Below are 18,958 nucleotides of genomic sequence, written 5' to 3'. Positions count from 1 at the left end.
GCCATTGTGCCCTTGAGCAAGGCACTTAACTCCAGGTTGTTCGGGGGATTGTCCCTGTAATAATTGCACTGTAAGTCGCTTTGGATAAAAGCGTCTGCCAAACGCATAAATGTAAAATGTAAATATATATATATATATATATATACATAAAATAAATCTAAGCTAGATCATACAATATTTAAATTGCTCTAATATATTATATATAGTTTTTTTATTTTCTCACCACATAGCCTGGACCGACACAGGCTTGAAGATGTGCGTGCGCCCTGCGGTAGTCATACTGAAGCCCCTGGAGACATGAGAATAGAGGTTAAGGCCATTACACATCATTACAATAGAACTACAACCTCTCTAAATATAGGAAATAAGAAATACTTCTCATTATTTTTACTACTTGCGTTTCAGTGTACATTTATTTAAATTAATTAAATCTAGTTCATAAAAAGTCTAGATCTGTGCACCAAATGCTCAAGCAACAACTGACTAGCAGCCTGTACTTCCTATCCATGACCAGAGGGGGCAGTACTTACCCATCCCCATCTAAATGAATTTTGGTGTCACTCCACAGAGGCAGCACCATCCCAATAGAGCAGTTCTTACTGTGAATGACAACCATAAGACACTTTTACTTTCTCTTTAAATACTTTCTCTTATTCCAGTGTAATATGCACAATGTAAGACAATCATAGGTTGATTTCCCAGCTCAAATTTCTCAATTTAATATTTCCCTGAAAAGTGTTAACACTGTGGTGCTATCAAAACTTTCTTTTTGAGAATACTTACAAGCCGACACAGCAACATTAGCTCAACCAATGCCATGAGTTTGGGGCGGGGCTACCCATTTATTCAACCAAAGGGAGAATCTGAAATTGCGTACTCAGAAATACGTACTGTATGGTATTTGATGAAGGACACACTTCTCGGCCAGTAAAACAGTACGTTCAAATATTTGAGTGGTATGAATAGGTTCCGGACCTACTTCATCCAGGAATGTGTCTACTCCATTAGCGTACTATTTTTGGCTTACAGTATAGTGGGGAAGAATGGATATTCAGACACAGGGTGTCATTTTTTTGTCATTCCAATTTTCCTTATTAAAATCACTAATTAATCACTTGCTTAAACACTTAAAGGGATAGTTCACCCAAAAATTCTCTCATCATTTACTCACCCTCATGCCATCCCAGATGTGTATGACTTGCAGTGTATGGACCTACAGAACTAAAGATAGTAGTAGTACACATCTTGGATGGCATGAGGGCATTTATAGATGAACTAACCCTTTAAAAAAAAGCTTTAAATGCAACAAACGAATAAACTAAACATTTATGTATGGAACACCTGCTATAACTTTCTCACCTTTTTCACCTCTCAAGAGTTTGCATCCTTGAATATGCCTCCATCTCAGTGTGAAAACAAAATCAACCAGACCAAGTTGTATCTTTGAGACACAAATAATCATCTGGCTGCCTGGCTAATCTGTTTCTGTGATGAATATCATATGCTAGGTCACCTGTCTTTGTTGCTGAAGTCCATGCCCAGCAGGATGTTCTCCTCTGTGTCTTGTCGGCCATTTGTGTAGACCACCACCATGTACTGCACTCGGTCCGACCATGCACTCTCTAAACGCACTGCCTGTAGATTACAGGTGAAGTACTTCAATGTACTCATTAGATGAAGCACAAACAACTACACAAATATAAATGTATACAAAAACACATCATACTGTATTATAATACATATAATCTCTTGAAGGAATAGTTCACCTAAAACTGAAAAGGTCAGTCATTTAATGAAAATCTTAACCACTGCCACAGCTCTCAATTCTCATTCAAGGTTGTAAATTGTAAAACTTAAAATACACGGCAAGAACCAATGGCGTTTGGCATCACTGACATCAAAATCTGGTGCAACACATCTTGCCGCATTTGATTATGCGCATACATGACTGAGATTTGAGATCTCCAGCAGAGGGGAATATTATCAGTGAATAATTCCTTAAGTACTATGACACTATTTATATGGTGCTTTTTTTGGAGCTTGAAAGCTGCTGGAAAGACACTAGGATCAGTTTACATTTTACCATGGAAACACTCAGAGACTGCTAGTAACAAATTTAAATGCATTTTATGGATTAATAACACAGTAAAAGAAAACAGTCTTCTGGCAACAAGAAGACAATAAAACCCATTTAGCCTGCCTATCTCATTGCCAAAAGGTTAGTCACTGATCGTGTGTGTGTTCTTACCAGTTTGATGCGATCCTCGGAGCGAAGAATGTTGATCATCACCTGTAGATGCTGAGGCAAGTCACCTGTGGAGCAAAACAATCATTAAAAACCTAACAAATCCATGACAAGGATATAATTTACACTGACACCACTGTCATGTCAAGCCAATATATATATAATCAATAGAATAAAAACATAACCAGACAAGTACACAAGGTGATGTCATACAGCAACACCAAGGAATGAATGATTCACACTTTCGGTTGACAGTTGAATATGAAAGTGGGGAGTCAACTAAGGTTTATTAAGAGCAAGCGGGCCAACAAAATGCCTGCTGAGTGATCCAAATCAATCTTTAAGTGTTGAGTGGAAGACAACAATATGCCTTTGATTAACGTTCTTATGGTGCTGTTGATTTTGAGCCTACAGAGTACAAACTGTGCAAATACATGCAGATGTAATGTGAAGAGAATGTGCTTACACAGTATATAAAGAATTTGATTGTGTGTACATGGCTAGCATAATCCTACATGAGAGCAGAAGTTGCCCAAAAGTTTCATTTAAAAATTTTCATCATTTACAAAGTTTTGAATACATTGAAGGATAATTAGAAATGACCTTTATCATATTGACAGATGAAAAATAAAGCACCAGGTCTATTGTGTTTACTTACTTAAGAAACATTCCCACAGTTAAAGGAATAGATCACCCAAAAATGAAAATTCCCTCATCATTTACTCACCATTATGCCATCCCAAATGTGCATGACATTCTTTCTTCTGAGCAACACAAACAAAGATTTAGGCTCTGCTCTGTAGGTCCATACAATGCAAGTCAACAGGTTCAAAATTCGGAAGCTCCAAAAAGCACACAAAGGCAGCATATAAGTAACCCATAAGACCCCAGTGGTTAATCCTTGTCTTCAGAAGCAATATGATAGGTGTGGGTGAGAAACAGATCAATGTTTAAATCCCATTTTACTATAAATTCTCCTCCCTGCCCAGTAGGTGACAATATACGTGAAGAAAACGAATCACCAAAAACAAAAGAACAACTCTTCGGAGAGAAGATAGCGCTTAGGAGGGCTGTTTGAAAGTGGAGATTTATAGTAAAAAAGGACTTAAATATGTATTTTTTTTGTTTAATTCCAAAACGAAAAAGGAATGAACGCAAAGTACCTGGACCTTGGATACACAAATCTGTTTTCATTCCATTCTTTTCCTTCACACATAAAAACTAACCTTTTTGACCTTGACTATGGTGCATTCCTACCCAAACAAAACCCCTCCTAGGTTTGTAGTCTTTGGCAGAATACATGTAGCTATGATGTAACTCTTGTGGGACGTCTGGGAGGCCGAGGAGGTTAAGAACAAAGCCGAAACGTGAAAATCAAATAAATTCAAAGATAAAGAATTAATGCATTAATGTCATTTACATGTAACACAGCAGATCATGTTTTCTACAGATTATTATCGGTTTTGGATTTGGGACGTATGTTAGGGATATGTTTGGAGCAAAACAAGTCCCTTGGTCTTTTGATAGTTCTCAATGAGATAAATTTGCATAACTTTACATGCTTATCTGATAAAGCTGATATCGCCCAGGGCAGCGCAGGAACGCAGAGCAGGGCTTTGATCACAGGCATATCAAAGGAAGGTTTGAAAGGAAGAATACAGACAAAAAAAGCAGCTATTAGTTTTGCAATCATGCAATAATTATTATGGTACTTGAACTCAATGAGCACAGCTTTCTCCGTTAGTTTAGTTGTTTTGGGCAGTTATCCATGACTTACTGAGTAATTCCCTATGACTCAGATATGTAAATCCAAGACAAGGCCTTATTCTAATACAAATCTGATCTCAAACATAATTTATAATGGTCATGTCATCAGAAACCAAATTTTCTATGACCTTTTGAAATAAGAGTTAATCTTACTATGAAAACTAACTGTAACAGTCACAACTCAAAATTTGCTTCTTAGTCCAAATAGACCATATATTGAAACTAAGCTGCAAAAGTATCCATGAGGATGCAAATAGGTCACTAGTGACATCAAAATCATAAAAAAAGAAAAAAAAAAGAAAATAGGACCAAAATAAGATAGAAATCTATGCCCCTAACATCCAAAACAAGGACATTTAAAGATGTCAGTACTGAAAGAAGATATTTTGGAGGTTGATTTACATTGAAAAGAGGATTTGCCTCATGAAGTTAAACTATAAGAAGGTCTTACAAGAAAAAAAAACCCAAAGCCATTCACCCTCTCAGAGAACATTCTATACCTAGACTGACTGCTACACAGAGGAAGAGAAACTCTGTAACATCTAGTCTCAGTTAGTCATCTGATGTTTCTCAACAGAGACGGCTGACTTCTCTACCTTCTCATTCTAATTTAATTTCAGATCCTCTAGGTCTATGTTCCCTCAAGTAGTCTGACATGCAGAATTGTTCGCAGAAGTCACTTTCTAGGAGGCATTTGTCTTTTTCCTCTTGTGATTAACGTGTAGTGGAGCGCACATTCTTACAGTTGACGGACTTAACAAACACTAAAATGGTACTGTCACTTTAAGAGTTCAACGTGCCTCTCACAGACTCACACAGGTGTTTTGCTTTATTAACAAGTGAGAAGTCTCTAATTTCTTTATCACATCTTTGCTGTGTGATTAAAATTAATATTTCTTTTTACTTTTTATCTAACTGTAAAGAACAGAAAGGACATTAAAAGACACATTATTCAATGAAAGTGGAGTGTGCATTTCATCTTTGATTGACACACATAAGACTAAAGAAATGGTTCGCTTTAATTTCATGCACTGTTGAACAAAACAAGGCAATTTTCCAGGAGTTCCAGTAACAAAAGTTTTAAAAGCTAAATTCAAGTATTCAAGGACCTTATGCAAATCCTGTAAGCAGTGTAGAAAAAAAGCGTAGTAGAGGTCAAATCAAGCGATTGAGTAATTATGATTAATGATGGATCATTTCATTTATGATCACATGAACAGAATTTTTTTTTGCAAATTTCAAAATATCGAGCTTTGCCTTGATATGGTTCATAATTTCTTTGGTTCAGGATTTATTGAAATTCGATATATCGTCCATCCCTACTAACAACTCACATGGTCAATCCACACTGAGGCCATTGTGAAGAAGGCTCACCAGCACCTTCTTCCTGAGACGGTTGAGGAAGTTTGGAATGAACCACCATATCCTCACACGGTTCTACACCAGCACTATAGAGAGCATCCTGACTGGCTGTATCACTCCTTGGTACGGCAACAGCACCGCCCTCAACCGCAAAGCCCTGCGAATGGTGGTGTAAACTGCCAGACACCTCATCGGAGGTGAGCTTCCCTCCCTCCAGGACATCCATACCAGGCGGTGTGTGAAAAAAGCTCGGAGGATCATCAGAGACTCCAGCCACCCGAGCCATGGGCTGCTACCATCAGGCAGGCGGTATCGCAGCATCAGGACCTGCACGAGCCAAATTCATGCCAGCTTCTTCCCCCAAGCGATCAGACTTTTGAATTTCTTGATCACTCACAACTAGTCACCCTCAAGGCTCAATTCTTGCGCCACTCCTGTTCAACCTGTATATGCTCCCAATGAGCCAAATAATGAGAAAGAACCAAATTGCTTACCACAGCTATGCAGACGACACACAGATCTACTTAGCCCTATCACCTAACGATTACAGCCCCATTGACTCCCTGTGCCAATGCATTGATGAAGTTAACAGTTGGATGTGCCAAAACTTTCTTCAGTTAAACAAAGACAAAACTGAAGTCATTGTGTTTGGAAACAAAGATGACGTTCTCAAGGTGAATGCATACCTTGACGCTAGGGGTCAAACAACTAAAAATCAAGTCAGGAATCTTGGTGTGTCTCTAGAGTCAGATCTTAGTTTCAGTAGTCATGTCAAAGCAATAACTAAATCAGCATACTATCATCTGAAAAATATTGCAAGAATTAGATGCTTTGTTTCCAGTCAAGACCTAGAGAAACTTGTGCATGCTTTCATCACCAGCAGGGTGGATTATTGTAATGGACTCCTCACTGGCCTTCCCAAAAGACCATAAGACAGTTGCAGCTCATACAGAACGCTGCTGCCAGGATTCTGAGCAGAACCAGAAAATATGAACATATCACACCAGTCCTCAGGTCTTTACACTGGCTCCCAGTTACATTTAGGATTGATTTTAAAGTATTATTACTGGTATATAAATCACTCAATGGGCTAGGACCTCAATATATTGCAGATATGCTCACTGAATATAAACCCAACAGATCACTCAGATCATTAGGATCACATCAGCTAGAAATACCAAGGGTTCACTCTAAGCAAGGAGAGTCTGCTTTTAGCTTTTATGCCAGCCGCAGCTGGAACCAGCTTCCAGAAGAGATCAGATGTGCTGTAGTCACATTCAAATCCAGACTCAAAACACATCTGTTTAGCTGTGCATTTACTGAATGAGCACTGTGCCACTGTGTGTCCGACTGTTTGTACTTTATTTTATTTTATTCTAAACTGTTTCAATTATTCTTATTTTTTTATTCTTATTTTAATCTCTTCTATGTAAAGCACTTTGAATTACCATTGTGTATGAAATGTGCTATATAAATAAACTTGCCTTGCCTTGCCTTGCCTAGTCCTGCACGATTAATCATATCGCAATCGCGATGTCAGCCTGTGCGATTATATGACGGCAAATGCTGCGATTTTATTAAACAAATAAGTGCATGTGTGGACGTGACAGCCTCTTCTCTCTGAGAGATGTTTGCCCATTTTCTACACCGCTAATAAAAAGATGACCAGTCAGTCTCAGATTAGGGAGGGGCACGTGCGGTCATGTCATGTGAGTTTCCGGTGTTCAGCGTGGAGATAGATGCCGAGCAGACTGACACTGAACTGGTGGTCAGAAAAAATAACACAGAAACACAGATCACAGCTTGGCGATATATCTTTATTTTATCCTTAATTAAAGTTCATATAATACAGGAGCGTGCCATGTAAATAAACACAAACTCCAAAACTGTCATTCTCTGTGCGGTCAGAGCCGCTTCAACCAGTCGCGGAAGAGACCCAATCTGAGCGGGAGTTGAGACCGGGAGAGATATAAAGTTCCGCCGGCTGATGCGCACTCTAACACAGAGACGCTCCTCTCTCACCCCGCTGTCTGCAGCGTCATCATCATGAGAAGATCAATCTTATGTTAAAATTACAACAACAATAAAATATGTATATATATATATATATATATATATATATATATATATATATATATACACATATATACACACACATATATACACACACACACACACACACACACACACACACACACACACCAACAACAACAACAGTTTTAGTGGTTTGAGTAAACCACACTTTTATATCCAGTTTCCTTTTCAAAAGAGTTTATACAAAGTACATCCTGCTTAAATGTCCCGGATTGTTTGGACAATCTTATTTGTGTCAAAATTTGTATGTTCTTATTTATTGTTCTATTTTATTTAGGTGTAATATTGAGAAAATAACAAGTTTGCAGTAATGCAAAGATATTTTGTAAAAATATTTTAATTTGAAAACACTGCATTTATAGTTGTTGTTGTTGTTGCTAGTTTGTATGTTTGAGTTGAGAAATACACATTTCAGCATTATCAGTAATCTATTTCTGCATTTTCCTTGATAACAAAGCAAGTTGACTCATGATACCATTTGTTTATTATATCGCAATCGCATATCGCAATATGACATTTTCCCCAAATTGTGCAGCCCTACTCACAACGATACCTATATCAGTATATATACACATTCTATACCTAGACTGACTGCTACACAGAGGAAGAGAAACCCTGTAACGTCTAGTCTCAGTTAGTCATCCGATGTTTCTCAACAGAGACGGCTGACTTCTCTACCTTCTAATTCTTCAAATTTAATTTCAGATCCTCTAGGCCGATGTTCCCTCAAGTAGTCTGACATGCAGAACTGTTTGCAGAAGTCACTTTCTAGGAGGCATTTGTCTTTTTCCTCTTGTGATTGACAGGTAGCACAGCGCTCAATCTTACAGTTGACTTGACTTAAAGAAGCTCATGACACCATTTTAAACTCCATCTGCCCTGCAGCCAGTCTCAACATAAAAACAAAAGGCACTCGTTAAACCTGTTAACTCGCCTCTGATTAGCACTAGTGATGCGTTCAAACTTGACACATCAAATTGAAACCCTATATCCCATCAAGAAATCAGGCGACGGCATAATATTAGCCAACTGACAAAACAGACTCTCGATAACATCGGATAATGTGAGGTGTTTACAACAGGAAAAAAAAGAGAGTCCAGAAACCCTGAGGGCTTGTTGCGTCTGCGTGGAGTTTAGTTTCTCTCATAGCAGACAAAAACCACCCAGAGCAACATAAACCCTTCTGTTTAGCAGTAAACACGTCCTTCAAAATTAGCATGTTTAACTAATTCAACGTGTCACACGTGTTAGAAGGTGCTGGATGAATGGCGGCAAGGACATCTGTTGTCGTGAATTTGCGAGTTTTGGTGTTGTGGCTGCAGATAGACATTCCTAGATTGCCTAAATGTACCAGATCAAAGGAAGAAAATCCAATTATGGTCTTTAGATGTTAGAAACAGACTAAATATTTTATTTATTTATATTTTGGACAGAGGCTTGGCACAAATACAGAACTGTTGTGTTTACAGAACCACATGTTTAAATCCAGCCTTGTCTTTCATACTATCAATATGTAAGTAACCATTTTATGAAAGCAAATGGTTTGCTGTTTGTCATACTTAACAATGCCCTTTAGCTGTGACTATATTCAAAATATAGCACAGCCTCGTGTACTTTCATGTGCTTCCTTATTAACTCATTGCCTATAGTGTCAGGAACTGAGGGACTTACTATCACCCCTCTGTGTGCCCTCCACATAAGCTGAACAGAAGTGCTGTTCTCACAGTATCAATGTGCTGAGCTAAACGTCTAATCTGGCTAATCCACACACACACACACACACACACACACACACACACACACACACACACACACACACACACGTCTGGGACATGCTTAGCCAGCACTGGGGTCTATCCATTAGCCCCACAGCATCTGTTACAGAATTACGGAATTTCTTTCACAAGGCAGAGACACCATGGAGAAACAAAGTCAACCTGATGTTTAAGGAATAGTTTACACCAACATAATTTTTTTTCATCATTAACTTACTCTCATGCTGTTCTAAACTTACATGAGTTTCCTTCTTCACCTATGAGGTGTTTTTTTTAATGCAATGCAAGTCAATGGGCATCAAATATTTAAAGCTTCAAAAAGCACATAAATGTAGCATAAAAGTAATCCACACGATTGGGGTGGTATACTCTACCTGAAGTGATACGATGGGGTTAGAGTGAGAAACACACCAAAATTCAAGTCCTTATTTACAATAAATGTTGACATCCGATCCGACAGGAAAACAGTAAAGACGTCAAGAGGCGATTCTTCAATGCTGCATGCAGTTGCCAGGTACTCAATTCCAGTATCATTATACATCATTCTTCCATCCACCTTTTAACAACTGTGGTATACTTCAAAAGTGTATTAAAAAACTGGCCCACAAACTATCATTTAACTCATGTCTGCATTTTCAAAAAAGCCCAATTAGGCGTAAAAAACACTGTGAAAAAACTTGGCAACACTGTGTCAGGTTGCGTAGAGTGCTTTGCACATGCATCAAGCGGGTGAAGGTGTGTGAAAGGGCTTTTTGAACACACCAAGGACAGTGGGGATTAGGAATGTCTTTAAAATGTATACATCAATTATTGATTTTGTGCTTTCATATTCATAGTCAGTTGGACTTCCATTTATTGTAGTCTGGCATAACAACTTTAAGAGACCACAAAGGGGTTGATGTAACATTTACTGTACTTAATACTGAAGGATGCATCAATGCAGTGCAGGTGGCAGTCCAAAGTTATGAATCTAATCACCATACACACAATTGTCAAGAATGAACAAAGTGACTTTGATGAGATTGCAAAGTTAGGGTGTGTTCACACTTGAGTTCGGTTCTCTTGGTCCTCTTGGTTCAGACCAAAAAAGAAAATTATATTTAATCCTGTTTCGTTTCACACTGGCATTTTTAACACTTAACCTAAATATACAAAACAAAAGGCACAAGGATAAAGACAGCTTTTATGACGTATATTTTGTGACGGAACTTGCCGAACATCCAAAACAATGCTGGCTGCTGTGCTAAATGAGCTCGTTGGGCCCACTTTCCCTTAACCAGTCACTGAACATTTTGAAAACAAATTTTTTTGCGTTTTTTTCCAGTATACTGGAAATATGCTCGTCAGACCAAATGTTAATAAAGACCTTTACCTCCTCATTGCTCCATGTTTGCCTTCAGCACACAGCTCTTTCTATGTCATAGACATATATGTACGTGTTTATGTTTATCAAAGCACGTGATTTTTAGTGTCACATCTTGTGACATCACATCCTGTTATTGGTTTGTTTAGACGTCTTTGGTCCATGCTGCATACATATATCAGTCGAACTGCACCAGAGTTCGTTTGGAAGCGGACCGATACCCACTGTTCAGGGGGTCTCGGTCCGCTTGTTTGGTGCGCACCAAGATTCGGATGGCAGCATTCACACTTGTTCAAATGAACCGCAATAACAGAGCAATCGCACCAGAGTTATTTTTAATCAATCCAAGCCTGCCAAGTGCGAATACACACCAAGTGTATGATACTGGTGTAACTGCTCAAACTGAATGATTAGAAATGGCAAAGTTTATTATGCTATTTCTCTGTATGTAGCCTTGAATAGGTTTCATTTAAGCTGTCAAACCACAAAAAGACATACTTGTAACTGAAAATACATTGAGTAGGCCATTTAAAAGATACATATACACAATATATTATCCAGAGATGGCTAGAGTAAATAATCCATATCCTTTGATAATGAGTTGTGTCAAATTTATAGTGGGAAACGTCTCGGTTACCTACGTAACCTCGGTTCTCTCTAGATGAGGGAACGAGTATTGCGTAAGCTAGCTTATGCTACGGGAAAGATTCATCTTTTCTGAGATATTGAAGCCAAAAAATTATCCTTAATTTTGTATCATTTGTCAACGCAGTGCAGCAACTGCAGACCTTGAGCGGGCTAGCTAGCGAGCTCATTGGTTGCTCTGCGGCAACTGCTGCAGCCTATAGACGAACTTGCGTGAACTCGCGCCCAATGAGAGGCGCCCGCGCTCACGGTCCCAAAGCCCGCCAGAATGGGCGTGGCTAGGGTGCATATAAGCGCAGTTCGTAGGCTGGAACCCTGGTTTTCATTGAATGAAGTGAAAATCGCCGTGGCGCGAAAGCACGGCCAGCTACGCAATATTCGTTCCCTCATCTAGAGAGAACCGAGGTTACGTAGGTAACCGAGACGTTCTCTTCACGAGAGGTTCTCTCGTATTGCGTAAGCTAGCTTACGCTACGGGAACCCATTGTCAACACCGCGTGCGCCAAGCATCCACTGCATGAGCCCCAGGGGGTGGGGGACCCGGGGAGCCCTTGTGAGTGGGGAAATAATATTTGGCCGGCAAGAGTGCGGGTCAGTGTGTGTGTGATACATAAGCACATAGTGGGAAGGGAAAACAGAGCGGCGGTGCCGGTCTGTGTGGAATGTGTCCCATTAGTGCAGCTCACCAGGGAGCTGTAGCGTATTAAACCGCTAGTAGTTTTGCCTGCAGAGCGGGCACTTCCAGATTGTAAAATCTGACAAAGGTGGAGGGGAAGCCCAGCCCGCTGCCACACATATGTCCTGAATGGAAATCCCGCTGGACCATGCCCACGAGGAGGCCATGCCTCTGGTGGAGTGAGCCCTAATGCCTAACGGGCATGGCAGGTCTTTCGACGCAGCACGCGGAAGCAATAGCGTCCACTATCCATCTAGACAGTGTCTGTTTCGAGGTGGCGAGACCCTTGGTGCGCCCTCCGAACGAAACGAAAAGCTGCTCAGCACGTCTGAAAGAGGCGGAGCGCGCAGTATACAATCTCAGTGCTCTGACTGGGCAAAGGAGATTTGTGTCGCGTTCGCTATCGGATGCTGGCAGAGCCGATAGGGAAATAATCTGTGCTCTGAAAGGAGTACCGATCACCTTGGGGACATAGCCGTGTCTAGGCTTTAAAATTACCTTGGAGTCACTTGGTCCAAACTCCATACACGCAGCGCTGACAGACAGCGCGTGAAGGTCTCCCACACGTTTACTGATGACAGGGCAGTCAGAAAAACGGTTTTTCGACGCGCGCGCCGTGTAGATAAGCGAGCCGTCATTGCCACAGAGTCTAGTTCTATTCCAAGGAAGGAAATTGCCTGACTGGGCTGTAGTGAGCTCTTGGTCCAATTGACTGCAAAACCCAGACTGTTCAGATGACTGAGGAGAACTGTCCTGTGAGACAGAAGCTCCGTATGCGACTGTGCCAAAATCAGCCAATCGTCCAAATAGTTCAGAATTCGCAACCCCTGACTCCGCAGGGGTGCGAGCGCCGCATCCATGCACTTCGTGAAAGTACGGGGTGCTAAGGACTGGCCGAACGGAAGGACGGTGTATTGATAAACCTGACCGTCGAAGGCGAATCTCAAGAATGGCCTGTGATGGGGATTTATCTGAATCTGAAAATAGGCATCTTTCAGATCGAGAGAAATAAACCAGTCCCCCTGGCGCACATGCGCGAGGAGTTTGCTGATTGTAAGCATTTTGAACGGTCTTTTTTGCAAGCACCTTGTTCAAAACCCTGAGATCTAATATTGGTCTGAGGCCGCCGTCTTTCTTGGGGACAAGAAAATAACGGCTGTAAAACCCTGACTCGCTCAGTGAAGGCGGCACTCTCTCTATGGCCCTTTTGCACAGAAGGTTTGCTATTTCTGAACGAAGCATGCAGGCTGCTTCCGTGTTCACAGTAGTTTCGAGCCGCGCCCTGAAGCGGGGAGGGCGGCGATCGAACTGTAGCAAATAGCCCTGTTTTATTGTGCTTAACACCCATTTGCATATCCCTGGGATAGCTTCCCATGCTTTGAAGCGTAACGCTAGAGGGTGAATGGCCGAGTCGCCCTGATTGCCGTACACAGCGGGCTGAACAGAATGTGTGAGCGTGCTTATTGTGCTTATGCATGACTGCTCGCAGACAGCAGGGACATGCTGTTCTGTGAGTGACTTCCTGATTGAGATGAATGGGGAAAGAGTCACATCTGTTAAGTGATGCGCGAGCATAGTCACGGGCACGGGACTTACACATAGAGAGGCGTTTGCTGGCCGTGTGACAGAGCAGGCAGAGAGGGGGCGCGCGCATGGGCTCGTGGGCGCGTTTATTGACTAACACTCGAGCGGGCTGTGCCCGCTTTATGTGAGTGTGCTCTGATAGGAACACGGGAAGTGTAATGCTTGTGTGTAGGGGTGAACACTGGATTGTGGGCACATTTTCTACACATAAAACATGTTTGCTCTTTACAAGATCTTTTTGTGTCGCCGTGAAAACGGCGTTTGAGCGCAGGCAAGCGGGTAGTAACACTGGCTTGTTGGCTGCTGAATTCACCACTGTAGTAGCCTGAGAGAAGGGGACTGACAGGGGGCGAAGCTTTGACGGTGGTCCGGCCGCGGCGGGACTGAGCCGTCGTTTTTTCAACAAAGCTAGGAGGACTTCGGTTGTTCAGGTTTCAGCGCAATCTTAGGCCGAGGCCCGCGGGGGGGGCGGCGGTCTGCGGCGGCTATCTGAGCGCGATCTGGGGCAGCCGCCCTGTCGATGCTGGGAAGTCTGGCTTTGTTGAGCTGGGCGCTGTGAAGATGCTCGTGCAGGAGGCTGGTTACGTGGGCGGCCTGCAGAGGAGCTAGCGCGGCGAGGCAGGAAGAGATTCAGGCTTGGGTGGCTCTCTGGACTTCCGAAAAACGGTCAACAATGCCACTTACCGCGGAACCGAAGAGACCGGACGGAGAGAGCGGCGCGTTGAGGAACGTGGAGTGCTCAGCTTCTCCCATGTCGGCTAGCGTTAGCCACAGGTGTCTCTCGGTTACAGTCAGCGAGGCCATGCACTTCCCTAGGGCTTGAGCTGCAGCTTTGGTGGCGCGAAGGGCGAGGTCCGTCGCGCTCCTTAGATCTGTAACAGCCTCTGGGTGCCTGCCTTTCTCATCCCATTCCCGAAGAAGGTCCGCTTGGAGGATCTGCAAGACGGCCATGGAATGCACAGCAGATGTGGCTTGGCCGGCGGCGGAATAGGCGCGGCCAACACAGGCGGAAGTAGTTCTGCAGGCCTTAGACAGGAGCACTGGCTTAGACCGCCATCTCGCGGAGGGCGGGCAAAGGTGTGCTGCTACCGAATCCTCGACCGGGGGGATGGAAGAGTAGTTCCACGATTTAGAGAGCTCGGCGTGGAGTTCCGGCAGGAAGGAGCGGCCCGGGCGCGGGCGCCGCACGGTGACGGCTTTGAAGAAAGCAGCCGTCGAGTCTGTTGGGAGCCTGCTCAGGGGGCGGTGACCACTCGAGCCTGAGGAGGTCGACGGCCTGTGTGAGGAGGCGTATCAGTTCCCCTTCGACTCCGGCGCGGGTCCTGCTGGATTCCTGGGCCGATGAGGAGGCTTGTGACCACTCCTCGCTGTCCGAAGCCATGATGGAACAGCAGCCCTTGTCCTCCGCCTCGCTCTCCGAGGTGGCAGCAGTGCGGCCGCTCAGCGGCAACTGCGCGTCCCGGGGGGGGCGGGGAGGGTGAACGCGATGCTCGAGGGAGAGGCTCCGGCGAGACAGTTGCTTCTAAACCCGGTTCCGGCAGCCTTTGGGAGCGGCCCTTCTTCCGGCGCGGCGAAACAGAAGGCAGCGGCGGCTTCGGTCCTGAGCGCTTCGAGTCGAGCCCGCAGGGGCTCATCGGAAGCTCCTCGCAGAGGTCGCATCCGCCGTCAGCGAAGGCGAGCTCTGCATGCCCCAGTCCCAGGCAGAGAGCGCAGATGATGTGGCGGTCTCCGGCGCTGAGAGGGGTGCGGCATGAACCGCAGGTGCGAGGCATCTTTAAAAAGACTCTCGTGCTCTTTTGTGAAGTTCACTGAGGAACTAGTTTGCTTTAAAAAGAATACGTCGCCGGATGGCGTAGCTCGCAGGATGGCTGAAGGTGGCGGCGGCCGGCTTCTTCGAGCGCTGTCCAAGCTTGCTTGATGCCCCTCGAACGGCGACGCGGCTTCTTGCAGTTTCAGAGATGCAAGAGCTTCGCTGAAGAGATGAAAATCAGGGTTCCAGCCTACGAACTGCGCTTATATGCACCCTAGCCACGCCCATTCTGGCGGGCTTTGGGACAGTGAGCGCGCGGGCACCTCTCATTGGGCGCGAGTTCACGCAAGTTCGTCTATAGGCTGCAGCAGTTGCCGCAGAGCAACCAATGAGCTCGCTAGCTAGCCCGCTCAAGGTCTGCAGTTGCTGCACTGCGTTGACAAATGATACAAAATTAAGGATAATTTTTTGGCTTCAATATCTCAGAAAAGATGAATCTTTCCCGTAGCGTAAGCTAGCTTACGCAATACGGAGAACCTCTCGTAAGAGAACTATGTAACTATGCCAGACATGTCTGGTGTGCGACCCCCTTTAAGATACCCAGTATGGACAAAGAAATATTTATAAAGAGACAAAAACTATTGTGCAAGAAGTAGCCCTATTAATCTCTGAAAAAATGCCAATATAGATTGATAATCATCTGGAAAATATTCTGATTATTGATGTGTGAAAAAGGCATCGATCCCAAGCTTAGTGAGGATGTCAAGATTTTTGTGAATAATTACTTACATTAAATTTTGGTCTGTTCTCACCCAAAGCTATTGTGTTGCTTCAGAAGATGTGGAACATACAACTTGAATCGTTTGGTTTACCTTTATGCTACATTTATATGCTTTTTGGAGCTTGAATGTTTTGATCCCCATTGACTTGCATTGTATGGGAAAAATTTTAAACATTTCATACATTTTTCAAAATATCTTTGTGTTCAAAAGAAGGAAGAAAGTTATATGATTTTGGAACAGCATGAGGGTGAGAAAATAATTAGATAATTTTCATTTTTGGGTGAACTACTCTATTTTACTTTAAGGCATGACAAACGCATAATGTCATTTGCTGAGATTTAATGTAATCTGTGATGAGATTTTATAGAATGCTTTCCATCCCTTAAAAGAGCAAGCATGGACTCACCTGCATGTTTGTGGTGTGGATGACCTCTCTGACCCTGTGGACAAATGCCCTGCTGCAAAAAGAGAGCGGCCCCTTTCACCATGAAGAAACTCTCACTTAGACTGCAATAGAAAAAAAAAAAGGGTAAAGTGGAGAAAATTAAACAACAAATGCAACTATCAAAACATGGTAACATAATTCAGTCAATGCACTCATATTCAATGGATTTGCTTAGAGAAAGAGCAATGTGGGGCTTTACCTCCTCCTCGTTTGCTTCTATGTATGTCCAAACACTGTTCTGTTAACTGATTTAACCTGTTCCAAACCCTCTTTAAAGAAAGTCCACATACAACCCATTTCAGATTTAAGAAAATATCAGTGTTTTTTTTTTGTGGAAACACTCAAACCTTTTTTTTGTATTTATACTTTTTACAGGCTGACATTTTAAAATCAGATTTTACAGCCACTCTATAGAAAAACAAAGTGTTTGATGAATGGCCTATGATTTCAGACAACTTTAATCCAATGGGGTTGAAATTTGCATGTTACACAACACATCTCACCAGCATTAATACAAATGCTCACGACAGCTGCTGTAGGTTTGTGATTGAAGGTTGGGCAGCAATTAGCCTGACTTGGTATTTAACACGCTTACAGAAATGTGAACCACCTGAGGCTCACTATTATTCTAATGCACTGTGGCACAAGTCTTAATGAAAACTTAGTGCTGGGAAAGATAGCTAGCTGGTCAGGTGAGAAATGTGCTCAGCATTGTGAAGAAATTGAGCTGTCATGAATACACTCTTGACATCATCATACTGTTGGAGATTGACAGTTTAAAAAAATATTAGGTCTTCTTGCGTGTGCATGTAAATATGTATACTTAAAAACAATATGACAGAAAGACAAACTGCCAGTTATTTGTACCTTTGTACTGGCCACTATTATATCCCCATAACCTGCAGACTAAATATATATAAAGCACAAGCTGCGATGAGACTAACAGATGCGGAGCTGACAGTTTTGCATAAGTTTATCCAGCCTGATAAAAAAAAAAATAATCTATTGGAGCTGTGGATAATTTGAAAAGCAAAATTATTTTTCTTATACACATGCAACAAAATAATTTTAAATCAATCAATTTACCTGAAAAGCTAAACAACAGAACTGTATATTGTTCCTGGTGCTAGCAACAAAAAAGTTAATGGGTTTGATTCCCCTAGAGCAAACATGCTGATAAAAGTATATTGTGAATGAACTTAGTGGAAAAAAGCTAACCAATGAACTGAATCACTCTAGGCGAACAAAGCCTGAGTTTACACTACATGGAAATGGGCAAAAGACCCCTATTGTTTTCGTTAGATTTCTTATTATTCTTCCGCTTCTTCTTCTGCTCTTGAGACTATGGCAGCCCATAGAACCACTTGCGGGAAAGTTATGACACAGATAGAGGACAGTCTGATCTGTTACCACAGCAAATTTGCAGCTATATTCTTAAAATGTATTTGCTTTTGCATTTAGCCTTTTCCACTTTTGCAGACAATTATCTGCTATAATTCCATGAACACTGAAATCTCTCTCTCTACATGCATTTGTCATGGCCATATTAAATTTGTCAACTTTTTGTTGAGCATTGCATTAAAAAGTATACTTTTAATCTGAGCGACGGTCTTCAAAGTTATGCATTTTTAATGTCAAGATAATGTAGTAATATATATATATATATATATACACACATACATATATATACACGCACACACGCGCACACACGCACGCACGCACGCACGCACACACGCACACACACACACGCACACACGCACACACACTACACACATTTTAGTAAATTGTTTAGATTTTTAGAATTAACCGGTTAAAATGTATAACACTGTGTGTATGCTGTGTAAAAATGCTGTCAGATTTTTCACACTGATCTAACAAAAACGGCAGACAGGCTGAATGAAAATGCAAATTCGGTCTCTGACAATAGGTGGTGCTTATGGAACAGCATAAATATAGCTGTTACCATGGTAACGTCTGCACATAAAGCAGCCCTACCCTTATAAACAATATTTTTATTAGGCATTATACGAAGGTAAGTTGAAAAGAAAATGCCATTGAAACTTTTCTGAAGACAGTCACTTCCCTTCAGAGATACATTTTTATAAAATAGTCATAAAGGTGTTGCATTCAAGGGCTTTAGTTAAAGTCTTCAGAAGTCATAATCACTATGGATTTCCACCACTTGGATTTCAACATGAGTCATTCTGTATATTTTATACTACTTGTCAAATTTTAAATAAAGTGTTGTGACTGCAAATCTGCCTGTTATGTTTTTATATTGCCAACAAATGGTTATGGGATATTGTTAACTTTTTAGAAGTTTTAGAATAGGCACACACATTTAGAGGCAATGTCGGGTCATTTCAAACTTGTCACGCTACAAAACATGAGATTAATCGTGAATCATTTAAATTTACCAACAACCCTCAAATGATGAAATTCGAGGTTGTGATGGCTGTATTGGATATTT

At 42.1% G+C, this 18,958-nt stretch overlaps 1 protein-coding gene across 2 annotated transcripts in view; it reads right to left on the bottom strand.

Annotated features, from left to right (window-relative positions):
• The window catches only part of LOC127638224 (protein phosphatase Slingshot homolog 1-like), a 60,205-nt gene that overhangs the window by 12,869 nt on the left and 28,378 nt on the right, over positions 1-18,958 (bottom strand). For both annotated transcript variants that reach the window (XM_052119660.1, XM_052119669.1), the window contains 5 exons: positions 16,450-16,550; positions 2,249-2,313; positions 1,514-1,635; positions 531-599; positions 224-289 (listed from right to left, as the gene is read on the bottom strand). In XM_052119660.1, coding sequence (XP_051975620.1) covers positions 224-289; positions 531-599; positions 1,514-1,635; positions 2,249-2,313; positions 16,450-16,550 — 423 coding nt within the window. The remainder of the gene's footprint in view (positions 1-223; positions 290-530; positions 600-1,513; positions 1,636-2,248; positions 2,314-16,449; positions 16,551-18,958) is intronic.

The sequence above is a fragment of the Xyrauchen texanus genome, chromosome 4 (assembly GCF_025860055.1).
Source record: "Xyrauchen texanus isolate HMW12.3.18 chromosome 4, RBS_HiC_50CHRs, whole genome shotgun sequence".
Taxonomy (NCBI): Eukaryota; Metazoa; Chordata; class Actinopteri; order Cypriniformes; family Catostomidae; genus Xyrauchen; species Xyrauchen texanus.
Note: the sequence above shows the minus strand (reverse complement) of the source record. Positions and strands in the feature narration are given on the sequence as shown.